At 45.5% G+C, this 25,550-nt stretch overlaps 1 protein-coding gene across 5 annotated transcripts in view; it reads left to right on the plus strand.

Annotated features, from left to right (window-relative positions):
• Positions 1–24,743, plus strand: part of usp54b (ubiquitin specific peptidase 54b) — a 52,315-nt gene extending 27,572 nt beyond the window's left edge. For 2 of the 5 annotated variants that reach the window (XM_076760774.1, XM_076760777.1), the window contains 14 exons: positions 1,248–1,353; positions 4,797–4,943; positions 9,166–9,315; positions 9,956–10,148; positions 10,351–10,533; positions 10,848–11,067; positions 11,623–12,009; positions 12,305–12,431; positions 12,513–12,678; positions 16,609–16,756; positions 19,111–19,934; positions 20,099–20,226; positions 20,309–20,440; positions 22,368–24,743. In XM_076760774.1, the coding sequence (XP_076616889.1) occupies positions 1,248–1,353; positions 4,797–4,943; positions 9,166–9,315; positions 9,956–10,148; positions 10,351–10,533; positions 10,848–11,067; positions 11,623–12,009; positions 12,305–12,431; positions 12,513–12,678; positions 16,609–16,756; positions 19,111–19,934; positions 20,099–20,226; positions 20,309–20,440; positions 22,368–22,454 (2,998 nt within the window). In that variant the 3' untranslated portion in view covers positions 22,455–24,743. Of the gene's footprint in view, positions 1–1,247; positions 1,354–4,796; positions 4,944–9,165; positions 9,316–9,955; positions 10,149–10,350; positions 10,534–10,847; positions 11,068–11,622; positions 12,010–12,304; positions 12,433–12,512; positions 12,679–16,608; positions 16,757–19,110; positions 19,935–20,098; positions 20,227–20,308; positions 20,441–20,657; positions 20,798–22,367 lie in introns of all 5 variants that reach the window. The other 3 variants (XR_013079330.1, XR_013079329.1, XM_076760775.1) reach the window with 3 other exon arrangements.
• Positions 24,744–25,550: the final 807 nt, after the last annotated feature.

Genomic DNA, 25,550 nt, shown 5'->3' on the forward strand with positions numbered 1-25,550 from the left:
AAGGTAGTTGTGGGGCACAGCGGTGCCGCCGCTCTGTGTTTGTGCCTGTTAGCGCTGCCAAGCTATTTTTACCCCGAGTGGAGCCTGTTGTTTACAGTCGAGATCGCCAAATATGCAAAAGTCAACATGAGTAAGATAATCAGAGGGCAACAAAAATACAAAACAAACGTCTGGTTCAAGCACAATTCAGACGTAAGTAAACATGTGTGCTTCTGGCTGGTGCGTCGTTTTTTTTTTTTTCCCGCTTTCGTAGCCTCGCTGGAGAGCAGAGGCCGAGCGAGGGGTTAAGCCAAGCGGGAGAGAGTAGAGAAGAGGTTGAGTTCATTTCAGGCTAATGGAAGGGGTGAGAGCGAGGGGAGGGGGGGGGATTTGGACGGTTTTTAAAATCATTATTCTTAAAGGAATACTTCACCAGAAAAACCAAAAAAAACAAAAAACAATGCTGATTCATTGCATCACATAATCCCACGCGTGGTCCCGAGCTGCAGACGGGCTCGCATGAGTTCATTTGGTATTCACAGATAATAATAACATATATTTGAGTTTGTCCTTCAGAGGACAATTGTATTTAAAAGGGATAAATGCAGCTCAGTATTAAAGTGTCGCTGCATTAAGCCTCGCTGAAGGAGATTGTCTCCAAAGTGCAGTTTTGTTCCACAAGTAAAGCTTTTTTTCATGAAAGTTATGCGTTGTAGATGAACTTCTCCTTTAATAACCGTAACAATAATAATATTTCCGTGATGTTATTGCTCCCTGGACGGAAGTTATCTTTTAGCTCGACCATTTCAGGAAGGTCAAAGATCATAATCTGCCAGCCAGAATTGAGAATTAGGAATCTTTGTCACAGCCTTAATGACTATAATCTAGATTTGTTCTTACTTTCACGTCTTTTCTTCCTGTTTTCTTTTTTAAAGCAGTTGGGAAAAACCTTGTGGGACTGACTCCAAGTCAGCCTGGATGTGTGTGAATGGTTGCCTAAGCACTACGCACGGCCAGTGAACAGCACACTGTATAATTCAAAGATTTTCAACAGATTTTCAGACAGAAATGCAGCAGGAAGTCAAACAGTTGTCTGCAGATTACTGCACGGCACCACAGAGCAGACAAACTCAAAGAGTCTCAAGAACGAACGCGATGTTTGGTCTCACTCTGGACTGCGTGCACATTCACCGAGTGTGTCGTTTATTGTGTGTGTATGTGTGTGTGTGCGTGTGTGTGTGTGTGTCTGCGTGTGTCCAATGCTGCAGTAACCAGGCAGTGAGGATGCTGGAGTGCAGAGAGAAACCCACACCGGACATGTTTGGAGAACTGCTCCGCAACGCCAGCAACATGGGAGACCTGCGCAACTGCCCTGTGAGAACACACACGCACACACACACACACACACACACACACACACACACACACACACACACACACGCACACACACACACACACACACAGGTTTTGTTTTTCAAGACTAGAAAAAAAAAAAATCCCCACATTTCTTTTTTCTAATATCAAAAGGTCTATGTGTAAAATAAATGAAAAGTAGGGTGAATTCACTTGTTAAAAATATAATTTGCAGCATAATCGCTTTGGTCGTTTCATCATCACTTGTTTGTTTTTCCCTCTCCTCTTTCTGGCTGGGTCTGTGTTACATAATCAGCAGCTCATTTGCATCTTCATCCCGTTTTTCTCCTCACTTTCTATTACCGGAAGCATTTTCTGAGTCGTCGTCATCGACCTCCTTTACAGTAAGACGCAGTGATCGGCGTCTTCTTGCGGCAGGAAACGACAGAACTTTTGTTTTGTGCGGGGAAAAAAAATCATTTGAAACCAATGCGCTCACACTAACAACAACAACAACAAAAAAAAAAAAGAAGTGTTTTGGGTGATTGAAGAAGAGAGATTCCGGTCAGAGGAAGCCAGAAGAGGTGCAGGGAGTGACAGAGGTGGACAGCGTGATGCCTTTGTTCTGCAGGTTTGTGTGTGGTGCTGCCACATGGGAAAGGGCCCCTGCTGAATAGCTCCAGCTTGGCCCCGCTCAGCTGCCCCTCTCTGCCAAAGTATCCCCACAAAGAGCCTCCTCAGCTGGCCCTCTCGTCTCACAGCAGCGCCGCCACAACCTCCACCTCTGCAGCTACACTCGCGCACACCGTTAGCTTATTCATGGCCCAAATGCTGACGTTGTGTGCGCAGTCCTGCGGGAGTCACACAGACCTGCCTCTGTTTATCTTCCATCACTTGCGGCGCTGATCTTTTGTTAATACCACACTGGGCTTTGCTCAAACAAAGTGATGGTCTTTGGACGGCTGCTGGGAGATACTGTAGGTGCCAGATTGATGATAGGAGAGTGTGAGGATGTTTGCTTGGTGCCAAAGAGTTGACAGAGGAGACTGAAATGTTTGAATATATAGATGCTGTGGTGGAAGGAAGTTTTCAGTTCTTATCACTTCAAAAATAGCGTCATGAAAGTGTAAAAATACCAATATCTGACTTAAAGGCAATGAAAACGTATTTTCTGTGCCAGCTCCGTACTGCAAGTGGAAACTGCATGAGAGAATTTTTTGTGTTCTCCTTGCTGGTTTGAAGTTGGCTTTGTTGGAAAAAGTGATGTCACCAACCAGGATTTAGCAATATGGGCTTACCTTTAAATGCCAGGTTTCCAGGTGTGGTATAGCAGTATGAGTACAGAAGTATTCATGTGAAATGTGGCATCATATTTGATAAACTCACAACATGTTTTGTATGTAAAACCTGCAAAGGATCTACTAACTATCAATGTGTTCACATGGATTCTGGCAGACTGCAGACAGCAAACCGGATTTTATTTAGTGGATGAACAGTGATATATGAGCTCGATATTACAATAAATAAGAACCCATGTTGGAAATGAAAGAATGACTTTACATTTTGGAGGGAATTAAAGTTTAAATTTGCAGTGCAATATTAAGAGAAAGCTGTATTTGATAGCTACATGTATGACATACAGTAAAATGACAGACAGTTATTTTATTTGACATATTTTATTCCATTCTTTTGTAAACAATGTGACGTCACCACCATAAAATCATGCATATTTAGTTTTGACGTCCTGCCGTTTGTTTTTCCCGTGCCCCTCAGAAGGCGGTCTGCTGTCTGCCTGAATCCAAGCGAATGCGGCATGTAGCTTTCAAACAAATGCAGAGGAGCAAAAAGCAGGATGTTCTCCTCTCAAATGCAACAAAAAGCCACACTGGTGACACTCCATGAGCATGCAGGAGCCACAAATGCATCACTGCAACCATTTTACGACCTGTTTACAGTTGCTTGGCCAATGCTTTGGCTAACCAGCACTACAAGTTCTTTTATTTGCAGACAAGCTTTTTTTTCTGGAACCAGGACAGATTTGGAAATAAGGGAGCTCACATACGCGCACATCCGCCCTGGCCCCATCTTCTTCTTCTTCTTCTTCTGTTGGGTTTTATGGCGGTTGGCATCCTTAAGTGTTGCATTACCTCCATCTGCTGGGCTGTCCCTCGCCCCATCTGTTCCGGCTTTGCCGTGGCATGTGTGAAAAGGCGCAAGAAGGAAATGTTCCTGAATGTAGCTGCATGTGTGAAGGGTGAGAATCACCAGCGGAGCCTGAGAGGATAACCCAGAAATTTACCAGAAACTACGCATGTAGGAGGCTTAACTTTGCACCTCTGCATGGTGGTTTCACTGCTCAGTCTGCCTCTTTAGCTGTCACTACACTGATAAAAGGAGGATTGTCTCTTGCTGTGTGAGTCGTGAGGAAGCATAAGCACAAACATTTTCCTAAAGTTGTTTCATTTTGCTCTGAAGAATGCCATGATCAGCATTCTGCAAACCTACAGTATCCTTTGACCAGCAGCACTGTTATATAACTCACTCTCTCTTGGAAAGGCCTGCATAGCCACAGCAAAAAAAAAAAAAGAGAGAGAGAAAGAAAGGAAAGAAATCTTTGCATCTGAAATTCAGAGATGAAACTGCGAGATCAATGTTGTATTATGAAGCAGAGCGAATCTGTTTGCGCGATCATTTGATGAATGATGTTGTCACCGGCTGTTCTCAGCGGAGACACAGCGCAGAGAGCTAACGGAGGCTGTGTGTCCCGTCGATGTGTCCTAAGCTAACAGATAGCCCGTGTCTCAGTTGCTGTGCTGTTTGGCTGCTGCTCCCTGGCTTGTGTTTGTGTCCCTTTCTGAGAATTGAGAAGCAGACCCTGGCAAAATACCTTCCTGCCATCTCTGGTGCCAGCGCAAGACAGCCCGCCGCCCACAAAGGGAGAGTTCTGTGTGTGTTTGTGCATATGTGTGTGTGCGAGTGTTGTGTTTGGCAAAGTGTCTGGTTGCCAGGGTGTTCTCAGGCTGTTTCCGAGCCCGCTCTGCCAGCACTGCGTGCATGCTCGTGTGTGTGCGTGTGTGTGTGTGTGTGTGTGTGTGTGCGTGTGTGCACCAGCTCCGCGGTGGGTCATGACTCAAAGGAAGGATTCAGAACACACGGTTCTGAACTCAGCAGAAGGCCCAGGGGACAAATACAACTCAGCACAGCGCTTCTTCCTCTGTCGTTCTCTCTTACGATCCTTTCATCTTCTCTTTCTCCTGCCTTTTATCTGCTCTCTCGTTGTGCTGCCGTTCACTTCATCTGCGTGCGGATCTGCGTGCGTGCGCGTGTTCATCGCTGCCAAACAAAGGGATGGTTTTAGCGACGTACGCCGCTGTCACACTGCCTCATAACACTGGATGAATAAACCTGTTTGATCACACGCTCTGCTTTTTTTTTTTAACCTCCCCTCCCTCCCCTCATTACAGAGTAACTGTGGGGAGGTGCTGCGTATCCGCCGGGTGCTGATGAACTCACCGGAGATTGTGTCCATCGGGCTGGTGTGGGATTCAGACCACTCTGACCTCGCGGAGGACGTCATACACAGCCTGGGGACCTGCCTGCGTCTGGGAGATGTAAGGGGATCACACACACACACACACACACATTACACGGTCATTATACCACATTAACATATGTTATGTCTGCCTATGTGAGCAGCCAAGCACGTCCGCCCAAACACTGACATAAATACAAACACAAAGCTCTTAATTTGTCAGTGAAAAGAGGTTTTTGTGTGCAGCGTCTGCCAATGACCCAGAGGTGCTAGCAACAGTGAGATGGCCATCAATAGTCAGAAACAACCAACCAGAAATGTTTGTGGTGGCGACTGCGCCCACAGAGCCTCATGAGGCTCCTTTGAGGCTTCAACAATAAAAACATGTTACAGAAAAAAAGGAAAAATACACAGTGGATTTGGTCCAGACGGAAATATTTGGACAAATGTTGGATGGACTGCCATGAAATTTGGTGCAAACATTCATGGTTTCCAGAGGATGAATCCTGCTGACTTCAGTGATCCTCTGGACTTTTCATCAGGCAGATTTTTTTCTGTATTAAATAAAGATGGTTTACGACAAAATACCTGCAAAACTACCATTAAACAAATGGTAGTTTATTATTTGCTCACATGCTAATAATGCTAATCTATGATGGAAGCAGTGTTCAATCAAACATCAGCATGTTAGCATTATCATAGTGAGCGTGTTAGCATGCACCACTTTGGCTGTCTGGACTCCAGTTTCCATTTAAATAATTAAATAATAATTCATGAGAAAACGAATTAAAAACCCCATAAGTGCCCATTCTGTTTGAGTACTTGCATTCAGCCTGACACTGTGTTTCGGTTTTTGGGGGAAAATGAGTCCCGCTGACGTCACATTCAATTGACATGGACCAGTCTACTAGTTGACCCTTTCTTGAAAGGTTAAGAAATCCTTTAACCTCTTGAACCAGATCCCAGTGCGTCTTTCAATCCCCTCATTTCAAGGCTTACGGCTTACTCTTGCTAAACACTTACTTTCAGCAGGGGAAGTCGAGCACTGGAGACCGCGTGATGTGTCGCTGCCTTGTTTTAAAGGGTGTTTAATGATTTTGTGGATTTCTGAATTTCGTTGTCATGCTAGTATCAAGGACAGAGTAGACAAAATGTGATCTGAGAGATTTGGCGACGACATTTTTAAAAACACCAGCTTTTGAACTTGGAGCTGATGTAAATGTGTACGAGTGGACTGCAAGTGGACTTTGACCACGACCTCATTTGAGGGCTCAGCAGTCACAACTTCCAATTTTATTTTCAAGACAAGTTTGGCTACTCATCTGACATGAGAGTGATACCAAACATGCTTGAGGATGGTTGCTTTAAAAGTGTTTTGTGTCCAGAGAGCCAAAAGGTTTAATACAGTAGATTACTGGATCTTCAAATGAATGCTGATCCCAAAAAACGAAATCCCTTCAGATCCCTTGGCCCACGGCTGAACCTTCCACCTACAGAGAGCTGAAGTCACTTCCTGTGTCGCCTCTGTTCCACTGGCTTCTGTAACTTGGTGCAATCTCTTTCTGAAAAAAAAAAAAAAAAAAAAAAAAAAAGAGGTCTCCTCCTGGAGTTTATTTTCCATATTCTGAGATAAATCCACGTCCACTGCAGCAGAAACTGAAATCTTTGTGATTTTGTTAAATTACTTTGTGGGGGCAGAAAAAATTACAGCCATGAAAATTTACAAGCACGGCAGGGCGTCATCGTGACTCAGTTTAATCCACATCCATAAAAGTCGCCACAAAGCGCTCTGCTGAAGTCATTTTTAAGCTGTAGGCTCTACATTCGCTCCTGTCTGTTCTGCTGGTATTACAGACATGTCTGAACTCCCCCCGTCCCCTCCACTCACTCATGGACTCGCCTCTTTTGTCGAGCTGTGACATTAAAGACCGCTAAGAAGCAGAAATGTGAAATAAGTGATGTTTGATTGTTTTACTGCTCTGAGGCTATATGTTTGGTTATTAGAGTTCAGACTTCACTTTCTGTTTTAATTGAAATTTGCCAAAGCAAACAGGTACCAGGAGTTCTTCTTGTGGTATTGATTGAACCACTAAACTCCCTTTATGCCTTAAAATGGCCGAGCACACCTGTTCACCTTCGGCTCTCCTCATCAAACACGCACATACAACTTTACAACTGTCTGGCAGAAAGCCCTGAAGGAAAACGTGTCCCACGTTGCACATGTGTCTAACTATATCTAGCTAACACTGTACTAGCAGCTTATATAAACCGTCCTGTCGGTGTTGGACATGAATCATCATGTAATATGGCAGGTTAGTGTTGGCTAACATGAACTAGCATGCAGATTTGTTTGGACAGTATCAGGTTTCAGTATAAGTTTTGATAAGATTCGTCTGTTTTCTTGTACGGTTTTGAAAGCAGTGCTCTGGAAAAAGGCTACTGCAGGCTTCAGTTTGGTGCTTAGATTTTCGGATCTTTTGGTGAAGGCACAACATTTCTCCTTCTGCAACTTTGTGAAAGCACGTCTCTCATCGTTTTGTAAAATAATGAAACTTAGCTTGCAAAATGCAGATATGTAGCTGCCCCTCGTTTCACCATAGCTGCACGTTGATGGGATTGGTTCCTTAGGTATGATTCGTATGAAACCATGGCTGTCATTGGTCCACTGCAGTTACAAGGTGGAAATGCTTAAGTGTGGTGTCGGCTGCTCATTTCGCTCATGATATGTCTCATAGCAAACACCGTATGGACATGTTGACCAGGCTAAAACTTGATTTTCGTTGGAGCGGGTCTTCAACCTCCAGGTCGGAGGTACAAATCCCCAGAGGCCTGTTCATACACACACTCACACTGATGTGCGATGAACACGTGCAAGAACACACATATAATCCTAAAGACACACACGTGTAAAAGCACATCTGCAACACACAAATACACACTTAATGACACAAATACAACATACGAATGTGCACACCCGAACGCCCAATGAACTCCACCAATCCCGTTCCAACTCTCAGTGGAAAAACAACAAATTACAGCACACACGACACGCTCGAGCTGACCTCCATTACTCTCATATAACGCTCCTCGGTCTCCCGCTGCAGCTTTCACACCTCGCACACACACACACGTGTTTGGCCTCTGATACTCCGTGTCATGACTGAGTAATGTTGATGCATTTTAATGCCACTGTAACATCTCCAGCCGCATTCAGAAGTGATATCTATGAATAATGGATCAGCGAATATGACTGTGTTATAGTGAGTCAAATTCTTTCCTCTATCTTCTATCTTCTGTCTCCGCCTGCTGCTGTCTCTCTCGTTTTCATCCCGCTTTGCTCAGATGAAGCTAGTTGTTAGATAGGAATCGGAGGCATAATCTATGGCATTTTCTGCTTTTGTTTAGTCATTCAGATCAGGAGAAGTGAATCCATCTGCCTCCTGTATCCCTCCTCCTCTGCCACTGCTCTCACTCTCTCTCTTTGTCTGACTTCTGCATCTGTTTTCTCTCTTTTCTGCTTCCCTGTTAGTCTTTTGTGCTCTTTCTCTCCACAGACCAGATTATTTCAGTGCTGAAGCAATTAGTCCAGTACAATATAACAATAACAGTTTTGATTGATTTTTATTTATCAAGCATAAATGCTGCACACTTGCTGGTTCCAACTTTTCAAATATGAGGATTTGCTGTTTTTCTTTTGTTTCTTTTTATCTTCGTAAATTGAATATCTTTTAGTTTCGGGCTGTTGGTCGGACAAAAGAAGCAATTTAATGATGCTGCTTTGGGTTGTGGAAACTAGTGACATTTTGCATACTTAAGTAATCAATAATGAAAGCAATTGTTAGCTGCATGGCTGGATAATTTGTCATTTTACCGTATTGAACCACATGCAGCAGAAGGTAAAGATAGAATGAAGGTTATATTAACATTCCTAAACCAACAGCTTCAGCACTTACAGCACGTTTATCTGTGCATATGAAACGTGCAGCAGTGTTTTTTGACCTTACTGGGACATCAGTGGGAGATCTTGCATCATATCTGCATGAAAAGCTGCATGTGTAGCACACAGTGAAAGGGAAATGAGGAGTAAAGGCAGCATGTGAAGGATTACTGCATACAGCATAGTATACTAGGTGAGCAAAAATGTGCTTGTATTCACATTTACTCCTCTATCTCTATCTCAACCCCTTCTACTGCACACCTCTCCCTCTCTTCCCTGCATCTCTCCCTCCCTCCCTGTCTCCTCCTCCTCCCTCCCTCCCTCCCTCCTCTCTCTCTCTCTCTCTCTCTCTCTCTCTCTGTAGTTGTTCTACCGTGTGACAGAGGAGAGGGCTCGCCAGGCGGAGCTCTACTTGGTGGGCATGGTGTGCTACTACGGCAAGCACTACTCCACCTTCTTCTTCCAGACCAAGATACGCAAGTGGATGTACTTCGACGACGCCCACGTCAAAGAGGTGAGACACAGTTTGGAGTCTGCATGCTGCAACACGGGGAGGGGGGGTGCTGTACAGTATCTGCTGCATCTCCAGTTGTGCCGGTGAGAGCAGCAATGACAAGAACTGTGCTGTATGTTAGTTTAAGTGCTGCATGGTCAGCGGGGGCGGCTTGAGATTGATTATGTGTTTGAGGTTTAATCCCTGTCTTTGTCTCCATCTTAGTGCAGGTTTAAGCGCTAAAGCGGGTCTTATGCTGTAATACTTCACAATTCAGGCGTGAGTTATGTTCCATAAGGCTGGAAAATGATATAAATCTTCCCGTGGCTGAACCGAGGGAAGCTGGGTTTGTTTGTGTCAAATTGTGATATAAAGTGAATCTACACGTCCTTGACACCTCTATCAGTCACAGTGCACACTGACAGTCAGATTAGATTATTGAGCAAATGAAAAAGTGTGATAATATGATATCAATAAGGGCACACAGCAGCACAATGTGTGTTTGACCTTCCACGTTTGGTGGAATATGCGTAATGTTATATCTCAAAACGGATAGATTTACTGTCTCTTTGTGTGTGTGTGTGTGTGTGTGTGTGTCCGGGGGTTATATGTATGTTTATGTGTGTCTTTATGTGTGTGTGCTGCCCTGCTGCACCTCCAGATCGGCCCTAAGTGGAAGGACGTGGTGTCTCGCTGTATCAAAGGCCACTATCAGCCCCTGCTGCTGCTCTACGCTGACCCCCGTGGGACGCCGGTGATACTGCAGGAGAGCCCCAACCCCTGTACCAGCTCCAACCCGCAGCTGGAGCTCCAGCACTGCAGCAGCAAGGCTGGTTACGACAGTGAAGACTCCGGTACAGCAAAGATGACTCTGCTACAGATTATATCAGATTACTGTGTTTATCATCAGGAGCGTGCGAGTTTACAGCTTTAAAGCTCTGACCTTCAACCCTCTAATCCAACTTCTGCTTGGGCACACTGCAGCGCTTGAACTTACTTGACTGTAAACATATGAAGATGAAGCATTAAATGAAAGGTCATCTTGCTGTCTCTCAGGTCGCGAGCCATCCATATCCAGCGACACTCGCACCGACTCTTCGACGGACAGCTCGAGTCACCGTGCCTCTCGTAGCAGATCGCTCCACCAGTCCACGGGCAGCCACCTCTCCAGCGAATCCCAGACCACAGTGGTCTGTAATTACGACATCGGCACACCGCCGCACGGTGCTGACGCCGGAGGTAATACTGCATTTGGGTCCAAGCGCAAAGTTATCTGTACTCTCAAAGTAAAGTTGCACCTTGACAGCTCCAAACAACTGCAAATACTCAAGTGACCGCAGTGTTTTCAGGGAAAGTACTGAGCTGCGGTACTTGTTGTAGGTACAAATCCTGTAAGAGCAAACAAAGGTCAGTTTTCAAGTTTCAGAGCAAGTGAAGTGAGTTCTGCAGACTCTCATATTTACTTGCACTGCTGCCTGCTTAATTGCCCCCTGTGGGATGAAAAACAAAATGTTATTGGATTTGCTCTCTGTCCCTCTTCTTCCCACCTTCAGAGTCAGCGGTGGAGGGTCCTCCCCGTCCTCCCTCTCCTCCTCTGCCGGAGTACAAGGAGACCGCCGTCTTCCTCCTTTCCTCCCGCCGGCCGCTCACCTCCTCTTCCTCCTCTTCTCGTCCCCTGTCGTCCTCCTCTTCGTCAGGAGTCGGGGGCTGTGAGGGAGGAGCTGGTGGGCCCCACTGGGAGGATGAAAGCACCAGCAGTGAGAGCAAGTCCAGGTACTGCGCCGCTGATACACATGGACACACTGACTTTAGACATCCTGCCTTTTAAGCTGTAATAATGTATTTTACTTTATAAGCTTAAATTAAGTAACTTAAGTAATTGTAGCGAATTAGAAAGAACAATATTTCTATCAGAAATGTAGTGGAGTGAAAGTTCTCAAAATTAAGATCTTAAGTTCAGTATTCAAGTAAATTCATTGCTATTTGAACAAGAGTATTAGTCCTGCTATCATGAATTAAATAAAGGTCAAATAAAATGTTCGTTTAAGGGTTGAGAGTAGCTGCTGATCATATCTCAGTGTGTGAACCACACTGCAGAACTAAAATTTGCATTGTTGGCGCAATAAATGGTTAAAAGCTCTGTGTGAGTGTCGTGACTGAGCTGTATTTAATTCGTTTTGTAGGTCGTGTATTTTTACATTACTACCCTCTAAAAAGAGTCATTCTACTTTCTTTAAAGGAGACACATTTGCAACTTTTTGAGTAGTTTTTAGCAGTCAGGTAATTTGTGTTACATCCTGTTCAACATCTTCCTCTCTTGCTCTCTAGTTCTTCTGGAGGCCGTTACAGGCCAACCTGGAGGCCCAGGAGAGAGGCCCTGAACATCGACAGCATCTTCACCCGACCGAGAGGCTCCTGTCTGGGCTACAACACCCTGCCTGGTCCCTCTCTCCCTCCGGAGCCCCACGACTCCTTTCCCTTGGCGGGACCCGCTCCACCCACACAGCTAGGGTTGCAGGAGGTGGAAGGGAGGGAGGTTGGGGAGTTGGAGGCGGGGTTTGGGCTGGTCGGGCAGCCTAGGTCTCTGGGCAGCGGGCGGACGATGGGTCCCCCTGCCCCTCCACCTCTGAGAGGGGTGGAGCACCAGCCACGTCTGATTCAGAGGATGGAGAGTGGCTACGAGAGCAGCGAGAGGAACAGCAGCAGCCCCGACAGGTAGGAAACTCACAAATAACAATTACTGTCTCTCCCTTTCTGTCTCCGTCGTTCATTGTCCTTCCCTCTCTTGGTCTCTCTGTCTCTCTTGTTTTTCCGTTCAATTTCACTTTGTCAGCATGAAATACGAACGTGACATTAACTACGACAAAATCGTCCAGCAGTAGTAGAACAGATCAATCCGTGGACGTATTTGTCTGGAGACATATGATCTGCGCTTTCAACATTTTCCCCTTTTGTCTCTTTTTTCTTGCTTCTTTCTCTGTGTGTTTTTTTTTCTTCTTCCTCTCAACAGGGAGGTGGGGCAACAGAAACGGGTGCTGATGTCAGGACCGTCATGGCGTTCGGTGCCCAAGTCAAAGAGCAGTGGTGCCATTCTGCAGGAGCTGCCCTCCCCCAGCTGGGGCGGCGGCACCAACGCAGGTGTGTATTTGTGCAGGTATTTGCTTTTACTGTAACTACTGTACGATGCGTATGATTTGATTGATGATTTCATTTGCGCGGATTCAGGCTCAGGGCGCAGTGAGCTGGACGAGCTGCAGGAGGAGGTGGCGAGGAGAGCCCGCCAGCAGGAGCAGCTGAAGCGGAGGGAGGCGGAGCGGGAGGCGGCCATGGGATTCAACCCCAAACCCAGCAAATTCATGGACCTGGACCAGCTCCAACACCAGGGTATGGAAGAAAGAGGGGTGAAGAGAAAGACAGGAAGTGGGAGGGTGGAGGAAAAACATTTGGGAGGTTTGAAGTTTTGAAGCAGAACAGAAGAAGTCAGTTCACCCAATTCACAGAAAACATATTGCATCACTTACCTCTAGTGGTACCTAGCAAATTTTAAGATATTTGTCTCCGCTTCCATACGCACACTCCTTTACAGGGACTGTTTCTTTTATCAAAATTCACAGCACGCTCCAAATCTCTATCTGCATGGCTAAACCCCAGAATCATGATTGAGAATAAATGTTTTTTGTGAATTTGTGTGAACTGGCCCTTTAAGAAGAAGGTCAAACTGCATTTAAAGCTGCACCTGGCAACTTTGCCTGCATCAAACCGCAGATATCAAAGAGCCAACACTGACTTCTCAGGTAATCCTGGCATTTCAATTGGAGGAATGTGACGCTGGTTTTACGCTCTGCGTCATTTCAGTGTATTTTTATGTTCACATTTTGCCCGGTGCAGCTTTAAGGTCGCATTATCACCTGTTGTCTAGTTGAGCAGTCACAGTGACTTGTACGTCCGTGGTTCTGTCTGACCTCCTCTTTGTCCTCATTCCCATCTGTTCGTCTGTCTCTCCATCTGTCTCCCCCCATCAGTATTTTTATTTGTCTAGTGCGTATTACTATAACTCATACTGTACATACTGGGTTTTTGTGTGTCATCCATGAGTGTTATATGTCAGAATAAGTGTGTGTCTGTGTGTGTGTCTCATTTCCAGCTGAGCTCCCGTTGAGTTCAGTGTAGCTCATCAAACAAATCCCTGTCAGGTCAGTTTTTACCAACTTGGAAACTCCCATGAGATGTTTACTGACCGGCACTGAGTGGAAAACTCTCTCAGGTTGATTCCCATTCAAAATCTCAATCCCAGTCCAAGTTCAGGGCTCCGATGTCCCGACCACACTTGAGGGAATTCACAATGTGTGTGTGTGTGTGTTTCATAGTACAGAAATACATTATGAGTGTGTGTGTGTGTGTGTGTGTGTGTGTGTGTGTGTATATGTTTATGTACATGTAAATATATACATGCATATAAATAGTTATGTATGTACCAGTGTATCTAAATATGTGTGCGAGATTGTGAGATGTTGACTTCAGACTTGGACTCAGGTCATATTTAAAGGGCCACGCCACCGATTTCACATGAAAAGTGGAATTACTAGTCACGGAGTTCCTGAGGCTGCACAGTCTTCTGTGGCTCTGGAGGAGCTTTGTCAATTCTGCCGTAATGAGCTGAGTAAGCTCATTTCGCGCTTCTAGAATACAAATTTACATGATAAACTGGGAGCATGGAGTTTTGAAAGATCTAGGCTAATACTGTACAAGCAATAAAGGGTCTAACAAAAGACTCTTAGAGGTGTTTTATGGGAAGTATAGGATCCATTGTTTTTGGAACTTGACTCATACTAAGGACTAAAAGTTGGCATATCCCAGCCTATGCGTTAGTTTTTCAGATTCTTTGTCAGCCATGCTGCCTGTATGGCTCCATGCAGCAATCTCGGTCCACCAGTGTGCTCCAGACTGTTGGATGGATTGCATAGAAGATTTTGCATGGACCTTCATGCTGGTATCGGTTCAAATTTTTCATTTGTCCAACACTTTAAGACCAAATACATTTAAAACCAATAACATTTCCATCAGCCTCAGCCTCATTTTGGTTTTAGAGCTAATTAGCTAATGTTAGCATGCCAACACACTAAACTATGGTGGTGAACATGGTAAACATCATATAATTGTTTAGCATCAGCAAGTCACTGTGAGTATGTTAGTATGCTGACATTAGCATTTACCTCAAGGCCCCTCAGTGTGCCCACATACAGGCTAAGAGAGTTTGGCTAGCTCTTGCCCAGTGTTTCCAGTCTTTATGCTAAGCTAACCGTCTGTCGCTTCATATTTTGTGCACTAAATCACTTAAGTCACAATCAGGACTTGAGACTTTGACTTGATTGTTGTGAGTTGACCTACTGAAGACATGAAGGCAAACAATTCAGATTCTATCCAAAATCAACAAATAAATGAGACATTGTGCATTAGCATTAGCTTTAATTAGCTTCGACAGAATAGCGTTCACATGCTGTTCAACGGTCAACATTAAGACACAACTTGCACTTTGCAGACTTGTGACTTGACTGAGACTTGGCATCAGACTCCGAGAAACTTGTGTGTGCGTGTGTGTGTGTGTGTGTGTGTGTGTGTTTTCATATATATTTGGTCCATGCAATTACAAATTCTATTTTTCTGTGTGTGTGTGTGTGTGTGTGGGTGTGTGTTACTACTTTCAGAAAATGTGTGTCTGTGAAAGAGCCTTGTATGAACTGCAGGTGTGCAGGTTTTCCCCTCCAGCTCAGCACTAACTAAATCTATATCAGAGATTATTATGTTGTGTCCTGTCTGTCCGACTGTGTGTGCTTCAGTGTGTCCAGCCTCATGTACCTGACACACACACACATACACACACACACACACCCCTGTGAGTACACTCAACCTTGATGAAGTGAAAGGACGACTTGCGAATGAACAGATGGCATCACTATCAGTGCAATTACGTAACAGAATTTGGGTTCCCACATCCCTATCGATGGTTTCAGGCGGACTCCAGACAATCTGCCTCAGTGTTTTAGAGGACGGTTACAGCCAACAACAACAGAGCTGCCATCAACTTTCCTTTATTCTGTCTCTATCAATCAAAAAGTCTGTAAACTCAAGCCAAGATGGGTGATGGCTGCTCTTCTGTTGTCCTCTTCTGCATCTTTTTTATAACCAACTAACACCATTCAAGGTGCGTTCACAAGGCTACGCACCATAGAAAGCTCTGTGCGAAGGAAACACTTTTTGTCTTTTTCTCCCTGTCTGGTGTCTGTGGCTTCATGAACGTAGCCTCAACTTTGCTCCTCACTTATCTAATCTTGACTTTTTTGACTTACTAACTACAGGACAAGTTAACATATTGATGCATTTACAATAGAGTTGCAAAGTAGGAGGAGATGCGGGGTTTAAATGTACTTTTCCCCACGATGAAGTCTTCTCATTTCAGAGTTTTCTTCTAACGATATCATCGATGTTTGTTAAACGTAATAACTCCATCAAAGCAACAGTATAATGGTCAATGGTAAGGGTACTGTAACAGTAGAGTAGCTCAAGTAGACTCAGTAATGTCTGTTATACCTCAATGTTAAGTTTGCGAACATTAGCGAACGTTAGCCATCATAAGCTACTGGTCGTACCAGGCCAAGTAAGCTGCATGGATAAATTTTATTACTTCTGAAATTTAAAAAAAAAAAGTGCTGTTTCCTCTTTCAAAAGTTCCATAATTTAGTTTTTAAGATACAGTAAGTTAGTGATCATCAGTTTTTGTGAAAGAATAAAATACTAGCACATACATACTAAATTCATCTAAAACTGTTTTATCAGATTTCTACAAAGCGCAATTTTTAGCGAAATGCTCCTTAGGAGTCACTTTGACTTTTTAGCTTTTTAGCTTTAGCCATGTGTTTTCTGACCCAATCGCTAATATTTTGTACTTATGATTTAACCAATCCAAGTAAGTTCTCCAGCTGTCACTCACCCAACATAAAGAAAATAGGGGATGAAATAAATCCTCCCACTTTGCAACTCTATACATGTATAAAATACACCCACGTTGACTTACAGTAGAGGAGCGTAATGCATGCCGGCCCCCTCATAACCACTCCTTCTGCTCTGCTTCTATTTTCTCCTTTTGTCTCACCTGTTCTTTCATCCTCATATTTTGTCTCTTTCTTCATCTTTTACTCTCCGTCCTTCTTCTTTGTTGTTTCCGTTTCCCTCGCTCTTTCTTCCTCTGCCACTCTGTCGTTATATCTTTCTGTCTTTTCTCCTTTTTATCTCCCGCTCTGTTGTTAACATCCTCAGCTGTGCTCAGACCCCTGCATGAGGCTAACGCTCATAGCGGATTGGCTGTAGCTGCGTGCATGAGGAGCACTGGGGGCCCAATCAAACGCAGGCAGGAACAGGAAATGGAACGGGAGACAGGAAGCGCCCGCCCACAGGGGCCTCGCAGGTACCACCACTGTCCCCCCTTATGTGTCCGCAGCGGTGCCTGTCTCAAAACCACCTCAGACCCCCTCCCTCCCTTCCTCCCTCCCTCACTTCGTGTGTGTCCTCAGCTCAAGCTGTCCTTAAACCCGCCTCAGGACTCCTCTGTGTGTGTCCTCTGGGTGCTGGCTGCCCGAAAAACACCTCAACACCCTCATGTGTGTGTCTTCAGCTCTGGCTGCACAAAATCCCAGAACCCCCATTTTTGTAACCCCAAGCCCTGCACTCTCACATCCCGCTGTATGCGTATGTGTGTCTGAATGTGCGTGTGTTCTCAAACGCACACACTTGACTATACACAGTAGCTTCTTCTGCCCTTTGTGTTTGTGTGTTTGTTGCAGTGCGGTAAAAAACTTGCTTTGCTGGGCTCTGTGTTGCCATCGAGAATAAAAAGAGAGAGCCAGAGCTGCTCTCTGCTTCTCCGTGCTTCACTGCTTCCCTTCATTGTTGTTGTGCTGCTCTTTGTAGCTGTGTGCTGCCGAGGCTTCCCTCTGCTCTTTGTGCGCCGCTGATCTGTCCCTCTGAGCGCCGTGAAGCTGCAGTCCGTCACTGTGTTTCTGTCCTGTGTGCTGCCGTGCGATTGCACTCGCGGATCCTGTTCAGTATCCTGTTTGTTTGTTTTGCTCCTTGCTGCCGTGTTTGTGTGTTGCAGTCAGTCTCCTCCCGGTGTGTTCGGTTGACTGTGAGCTCCAGCAGCCAGGTTTCCGTGGAGAACAAAGGTCGTATTTCATATTTTAGGAAAGGGAGGCAGCTCGTCTAGAATCTGAGTTAAAGAGCTAATCATGTTTAATGTACTTAAATGATGATAATAAGTTGACAAGTATAATCGAGTCCAAGCATCCAGTGGATTTCAGGAAACTGAATATCTTTGGGTTTGTGGCTGTTGGTCAGATAAAACAAGCAAATTAAAGATGTAAACTTGGACTTTGCATTTTTCGCTATTTTATGATGTTTTATAGATAGAAATTAACCAAACAAATAATGCAAAAAAGCACACAGATTCAATGGAAAGTATTAATGCCATAAAAACACAGAGACACAGAATAAAAGCTATTTAAAAAGATTTTAAGATAACATGTGGGATTGCAAAGGCCCAGCCTCCTCTGGTTTTTATCCTCCAGGAGGTTAAACTCAGGCTCAGTCGGAGTTAGCGAGTTAGAAATATAGTCAGTATCCAGTCCCATGTGTGCCTTAAAGGTGGTCAGATCCTAAAATCTACTCTAAAACGTCCTCCCTTTGGATCTTGCTACTGCGGCACCTTGAACCAGCTGAATTGATGGTAATTACAAAGGAAGAGACAATGATCAGATTTGTTAACTTATTCATGTTAATGTTGGGTTTAGTCGTCTCGGCTTCATCAGAGCTCGGCTTAAAGCAAAATTTCTTAAAAATGAATAAATTGTAAATCCAAAGTGTTAACAGCCGGATGAAGGGAAGGAGGAGGAGGAGGAGGAGGTAAAGCTCAGCGCTCAGCCTCTTTTATTACCTTCCTCCTCTCCCCTATTGATCAACACAAGCCTCTGATTTATAGCTTGCTGCTGCAAAGCCTGCTGGGTAATTACTAAGGCTGAAAAGAGACGGGAGAGTTAATGTGGGGGATGGGGGCTGGCGCTCACGTAGACACATACAGGTTTTGCGCACACGCTGTCTTTAAAAATAGACACACAAATTTACAGACTTGCTGTTCACACATACCAACACACACACACACTAGTTTAGTACACACACTGCCACACTGATAGAGTGCAGAGTGTGTACCATGTCTCTGCAGAGAGGACCCACTAATGTTCAACATATATCATATCCTCCACGTATCAACGTATGTAAATCAATAAAGTAATATAGTGGCCCGCTGAGGCTGAATTACTCCAGACTGTTGAGGCCACATTTATTTTCAGGGCTGATAAACTGCGGCGGTGCAGCAGAGGGTAAACTGCTGCTGTGATAATCAGATCAAAGTCAAATCTTTGGTTGTTTGGGCCGAAGACGATCAGGAAGTTTTGGTGAGTCTGCAGCGTTCGGTCAGTCGGTGGAGCTGAGCTTGTGCCTGACTCATAAGCAGCATGGCTGTGAAATCCCATACACAAAGCGATGCTTGCACAAGGCTGCATCTTTGTGTGTTCATAGCTGTTTGTTCTGTATGGAAGTGAGCTTGTGTGTGTGTGTGTGTGTGTGTGTGTTTTCTGCTTGTTTATCCTGGTATGCTGTTGTGACCTTCCCTCTATGCAGTAACTCACCTGACGTCAGAGCAGCTCTGGGTTTTTTTGTTTTTTTCGTGCTGCTGGCTGAGTGACACCCTCCCTCTCTTGTGTCCTCCAGTGAACAGCCTGGCCCGGTCCAAGTACTGCTGACGCCCAATCAGGAGGAGGAAGAGGACCAGGCAACGCCCAACCAGGACGCTGCTCTGGGCCCGGACCCGCCCCCTCCACCCTATCGGCCTGCTCCCCCTCGACCCCCGCTCACCCTCAGCATCCCTCACCCTTGCGCCCCGTCCAGCCAAGGGGAAGAAGGGGAGGGTGGGTGCATCGGGAGGCGAGGGGAGGATGGCGAGGATGGGAGGGAGGGGACGGGGGTGAGGCTGTGTGAGTTGCTGCAGGCAGGGGGGGTGAGCGTCAGACCCCTGGGGAAGCACTTAGCCATCTCTCTGCCCTCGCTTCCTCTGCGTCTCTGGGATACACACACCACACAAACCGCACACTCCACACACCTTGAACCTACACACACACCCCCTCCTCCTGCGTCCTCTACTCCTCCCCCATCTTCCCCTCTGGAAGCCTCTGGGCAAAGGAAACCTCTCACGCCGCTCTGGCAGCCCCCCCATTCCCACTCCCCCACCGGCGCTGATCAGCATTGGCCGAGACACGGGGCTGCCGCCGACAGCGGCACCCGTCATTGGTCCTCCTGGAGTTTGGACCGGCCCGACGCCGTGGTGACACCATATGACACACCCCCAGACCGCTGCGTTCCCATCAGGCCGCAGGCGTCCAGTCAGTGCTACAGCTACAGTTGCCAGTCTTCTCCAGGGCACTACAGCTCCCAGCATGCCCCAGGGCAACACAGTGATCCCTGCTGTGACCGGGAAGAGGCTGAGCTGTCTGAGCTAGACTCCCTTTACCAGGCCAGTCTGCTGGCTGGAAAGACAGGTACACACACACACACACACACACACACACACACACACACACACACACACACGCTGAATACATCAATGACACTCAAAAACTTGCACTAAAATGGCAGAGCACGTGTTTTGGGTGCTTGTGTGTTCATGTTTGGACCTCCAGCCCTTCCTGTGTGTGTGTTTCAGGCTGCAGCCCATCAGAGAGGCTCATATCCAGGGTGGGAGGGCAGGCTCGCTCCAAGACCCCCAACGCAGACATGGAGAGGAGTGTGTATGGGGCGGACTGCGCTGGCACCCCCACCTACCTCAACAAGGTAACCTACACTGAGAGAACCCCCTCACGTGTTCACAGATCCTTCTTTTCCGGCGCCTGACTGACACTCTCTCCCCCTGCAGCCAATGATGTTGCGGGATCTGCGTTTTGGGGCGGAGCCTGACGATGGGGAGAACCTGAGGCGGATTGGACGCAGCCTGAGCGGCACAGTAGTGACCCCGCGCCGCAGCCGCCTGACTGCAACCCGCAGCTTTGTGAGTGTGACTCCCTGTGCTCTGCTGCCCCCCCGTGGCTGTGCTGCTGAACTGCACCTGCCTGATGTCCCGCCGTGGCACTTTACACATTGCTTTTCCCTGTGCTCTTCTCCCCCTGCTGTTTGTCTCGTTTCTTCCTTTTGTCCTGCTTTTCGATTTCCAATCTGTCCTGCTCTCTCTGCTTCTCTTCCTTCTCTTTCCTCTGTCTCTCTCAAAGGTGAAGCAGGCTGATGTCAGTGCCTCTCCTTGCTTACTTCCTCTCTTCTGAGTCCCTGTTGCTATTCCACCACTATCATCTCCTCCATCCTCCTCATCACCAACACCTTCTCATCACCACCTCCCTCCACTGCTTCACAGGTAAACACTGCGCTGAGCTGACGTTACACTTGTAGTCTTTAAAGGAAAACGGCCCTCATCTGCTCATAGCTGGTGAGAGTGTACATGTTTCCTTGGTTGAACTACTTCCAGTGCCAGATGAGTGCGTTTCAGAGCTTTTTTTTTAACCAGGTCAGAAAAAAAAAGTGAGCATTTTTTGATATTTAAAACATTTTTTGGTGATCGTTTTACTTTCTGGCAAACCAGACTCATCTGGCACAAAAGTAGGCTAAGCCCCTATTTGCACATAGCTGCATCCTGGGGATGTGCACTGATTTGTAATGACTGAGAGCCAAAGGTTATTTTCATTTATGAGAATGTCTGTGGTCATATTTCCAGTAGAAATCACGTACACTTTGAACCCTAACCCCAGAGGCACATTTTCCTTTTAAATCCTCTAAATGAATACATATTTCCTAACCCTGCATGGAAAAAAAACACCCATTGTTCCTCCTTAAGGACAGAACATCCAGAAACAACACAGGTTATTTGGTTCGAAGCTTTATTTCACATCAAAATGACACAGAGAGTAACTGCAGATCTGTCTGGCTTGTGTCATTTAAGGTTTCTCGCTCTTTGAGAGACTTTTTATAGTGTGTGTTGTTTTTTTGTTTTTTTTTGTCACATCTTCACTTTCAGAGTGCAAAAATCACAGCTGAGGCTAATGCACATTGACCTGAAATATTTTCACGAGGTGTTTGATGCCAGTGCCTCTAGTAGGAAACACTGCTGACACTAAACCCGTTATTACAATTATTCATTGAACAGAGACTGTTTATGTTTCAGAATACATACGTACGACCCCGATTTCAAAAGTCAGGACTCAAAAAATGTAGAAAAACAGAAGGCAATCATTTACAATCGAGCTTACATGAAGTGTTCCCGAGCTCATGTAGTAATATCCTTCATACAATCATGTGTTCACGAAGTGGTGATGAAGCTGATGAGGTAAAACATTAAATATATTGTCTTTGTGCTGTTTTTAATTGGGTGTGTTTATTTGTCTTTCACACTGCGTCACACTGGATGCTGCTGTTATGTTCCATGTAAAAGTCTATCACAGGCATCTATTTGTTTTATCTTTTACACATTATTCAGTCTTTATCCACTCTTCAGTACAAAACATTGAAGTCTGTACCCGTTAAATCTAAAACCTTCTTACTGCATGTGCAGAAAACACTCTTTCATCATTAAAAGTCGGATGTTTTTGCACACAAGTTGCTGCACTTACTGCTTTTTGCTTTTTCTGCATGTCAGCGTGGCGCCCCCGCTCACAGAACTTTATATTAACTATCAATTCTAAAGCTGAATTAGAGGAAAATGTGCTTCAATTGATGTTCCAGAAGAATTTTTAATGAATTAATTTAACTGAAATGGTGCAGCCATAGAACAATTTTGCTGTGAAAATAGCAATAAAAGAAAAGCAAATCCTGAAAGTCCCTTTAGACAGGTGTTTGTTTGGGACCGTTTTCACTGTTTAACCCTCAAACTTCTCTCATGGTCGCATTCGAGGTGCTTCTTCATGCTAATCTGAGCCGCTCTTCTCGTCCAGGAGCTGTCGGGCGGTGCAGGGACCTTCTGGCTGTGTCTGACGGGGGTCAAGCTGTCTTCTGACCAGAGTCCTGCTCTGCTTCACTAATGTCTCCACCTCCACACGGGGCAGCGGCGCCGGGGTCCTCGCCGGCCCGGCCTCGACGGACCTGGAATCGGCTCAGGAGGATCAAACTCCTCTCCCGTTCCTCCTCCTTCCCCCTCAAACGACATGCACACGCAAACACATGCACGCACACATGCACATCTGCACTGACGTAGAGCCTCCCTCAGCGCCTGCAGCACCCTGCTTAGCCCCTCCTTGCCTTCCTCCCTCCCTCCACCCCCCTGCCCTTGACCTACTATTCTGTCTATGCAGTCACTCTGACCCCCAACTACAACCTCAACCTTCCCCTCTACTTCCCGGGACTGTTGTTTCTCGTCTCCCCCTGGGTTTTCAGAGGGACTCCCCTGTGCAGTCAGCCTGGCGAGCATGCCGCTTTCCGTGGTGTTGTCGGCGTGGTCGCTCGCCGGCCGGGTCTGACTGGGACCCGGGCTCTCGGCGGACTCGTCCTCCACCCCACCCCCCCCCACACAGGACCCTCAGCTCAGGGGGAGGCTCTTACCAAGTAGCCACGCCTCTTCCTCTTTCTTCACGGGCATTTCCTGTTGGACGCACACGTAGCCGAACTGGGTCTGTTTCAGATGGACAGCCATATTTTTTCTCTTTTTGTTTTTGGGTTAGTTTGTTTTTTTCTTCCTGTGTGCGCGCACAGTAAACCCGCCCGAGACCGAACTCTCTAATAACTAAAAGTCATGTACAGAAAAACTCATGTATGAAACCTGTATGTTAATTAATAAGACCTTATGGAATGTTGATAATGATAATTAACGAATATTGATAAACTTAAAAGTGGTACTTCCTCATGTCTGCATTTCAAATAGGAGTGGAGTGCACTTCACAAGTGTCTAGCTGGAGTTTCCGCCCCACCCCACCCCCCGACCCCTGACCCCCAACCGCTCGCCGACCTAATGACAGCTCTCCCGTTTCTACCGGGAGATTAAACAAGAAAAGCGCTTCCTTTTTCTCTGCCTCTTCCCTCGTCCCTTTCTTTCTTTCCCTCTTTCTTTCTCGCTGTCTTTTATTCGCGCTTGCTTTCTTTCTTCCAAACAGGAAACAGTAGCACCAGAAATAGGCCAGCAGGGGAGGGACGTCGAGACAGAACAGGAGGATGTAGGTTAGGAAACCCTTCTCTTAGGCTTTATTAATGAAAATAGAGATGACTCAAGTGCGCTTTGCAAGGTTACTCGGCAGAAGTGCACTTTCCGAAAGGCTATTGGACCGAGAGGCGACGGCGTTCGTTTCACTTAAAGGCCTCAGGTGAACTTATGAATTCACTTTATTTCTCCCTCCCACTGAAACTGGTTTTCGAGACCTCAGATGTGAATAGAAAACGCTCATCTTCAGCCTGAGACAGTGACATGTCTAATATGAATATGCTTTATATGATATCTGTGTGTTAGAGGTATATTTTCAGCCTGTGAGCTGTCTTCTTCAGAGATGTCAACCATTCCTCAGTTGTATGAAGAGTTATTACACAGTTTAACTTCGTCCTCTCCCCCTTTACTGAGGAGCGTCTGACGTGTGTATATGCTTTATTCTAAGAAATATCATATAAAATAACAAAGTCCTTATAAAACAACTGGCCAATTTAAACTTCTCCAAGAATTTACTGATGTTGATTGATCGTTGTTACTAAACCAAAGGTTGGCACTTAACTCAGAGAGCGTATTTAACATTGCTGTTTTTATTTTCCTTCAGATTTCTGTTGTTTTTCTGTCGGTTCGTTTGTTCTTTTTGGGTTCTGGATGTGGGAGAATGTAGCCAATTGTAGCGCATGAGTCCGCTATGCAAATCAACCTTCCCTCACGATCCTGTATCAGAGACAGTCAGGAGGCAGACACACCCACCCGCGGGCGCTCTCATGGACTCTGGCAGAGACACGCAGAGGAGGAGGAGGAGGAGGAGGAGGAGGAGGAGGTGGTGGAGATCTCACGTTTAATGCTGCTGGTGAACTTTGTTGTTCTGCATCTACTACTACGTTTTAACCAATGGAATGCAAAAAGAGAGCAACGAGGAGGGAGAGAGCAAACGGGAGAAAGAGAGCGAATGAATGTAAAGTAAAGGATGAAAGTGTGTGTTTGTGACTGATGTGATGGGCAGAGACAGAGAGGGGTGAAGAGTTAACCGCTGCAGGTGGTCTTATTGTTTGTGGGTGTGTGTAGACTGTGTGTCAGTTCTGGGGTGGTGTTGCTCGGGGAAAGAGGGAACCTGTATTTTTGCAATAAAGTTATTACCAATGCACTCCCACAGGGGGCGTAACCACCGTACAACGTGTGTGTGTGTGTGTCGTTTGTCTGTGGAGAGATCATCAGCCCGACAGCTGCAGTGACCTCTGGGAGCACAATTTATTCTGCAAAGCAATGCATCACCTGCACTTCTTTTATTCTGTAAATCCAGCAGAGAAAAAAGTATTCAGATCATTTACTCAAGTAAAAGTACTAATACAGTACTGTAAAAATACTCCACCAGTGAAAGTCTGGCATTCAAAACCTTATTTAAGTAAAAGTATGCAAGCAGTATCAGCATAATTTACTTAAAGCATCAAAAGTAAAATGTTTTCTGTCAGTGTTTTAATATTTTATGTGTTACTGCTGCTTTAATGTTGCATTTTGCTGCTGTGGATGTTTAAGGTTGAGCTTATTTTAACTAAAATGTTGTTTAATCCACAGCAGTGCATCATATTCTATAAGATCATCATGTTTGTAGTGTGGCTGTCCTGTGAGAAGCATGTATCCCTAAACAGTCAGAAAAACAGCCTGTTTTCAGCTTTGTGACGATGCATTTTCCAGAAGGTTTTCAAATAGTTTATTCATCTAAAGAAGGAGGAGAATCTTCTCAACCCATAAAACAATTTCCACAATTGTGGACATCACTGGACAGGAAGAGTATGGAAAATTGTAGTCTGATAAGTAACTAGTAGAAGGATGAAGTTGCATAAAATGGAAATAATCCAGTACTTTGAATTTGTTCTCAGTACTTGAGTAAATGTACTTAATTACATTCCACCTTAATTACTTTATTTTTTTTTATGAACTACATCTTCTGAAAATACACACTTATATCCAGATGTCTAATTTGATG

This window comes from Chaetodon auriga, chromosome 20 (genome assembly GCF_051107435.1).
Source record: "Chaetodon auriga isolate fChaAug3 chromosome 20, fChaAug3.hap1, whole genome shotgun sequence".
Lineage (NCBI taxonomy): Eukaryota > Metazoa > Chordata > Actinopteri > Chaetodontiformes > Chaetodontidae > Chaetodon > Chaetodon auriga.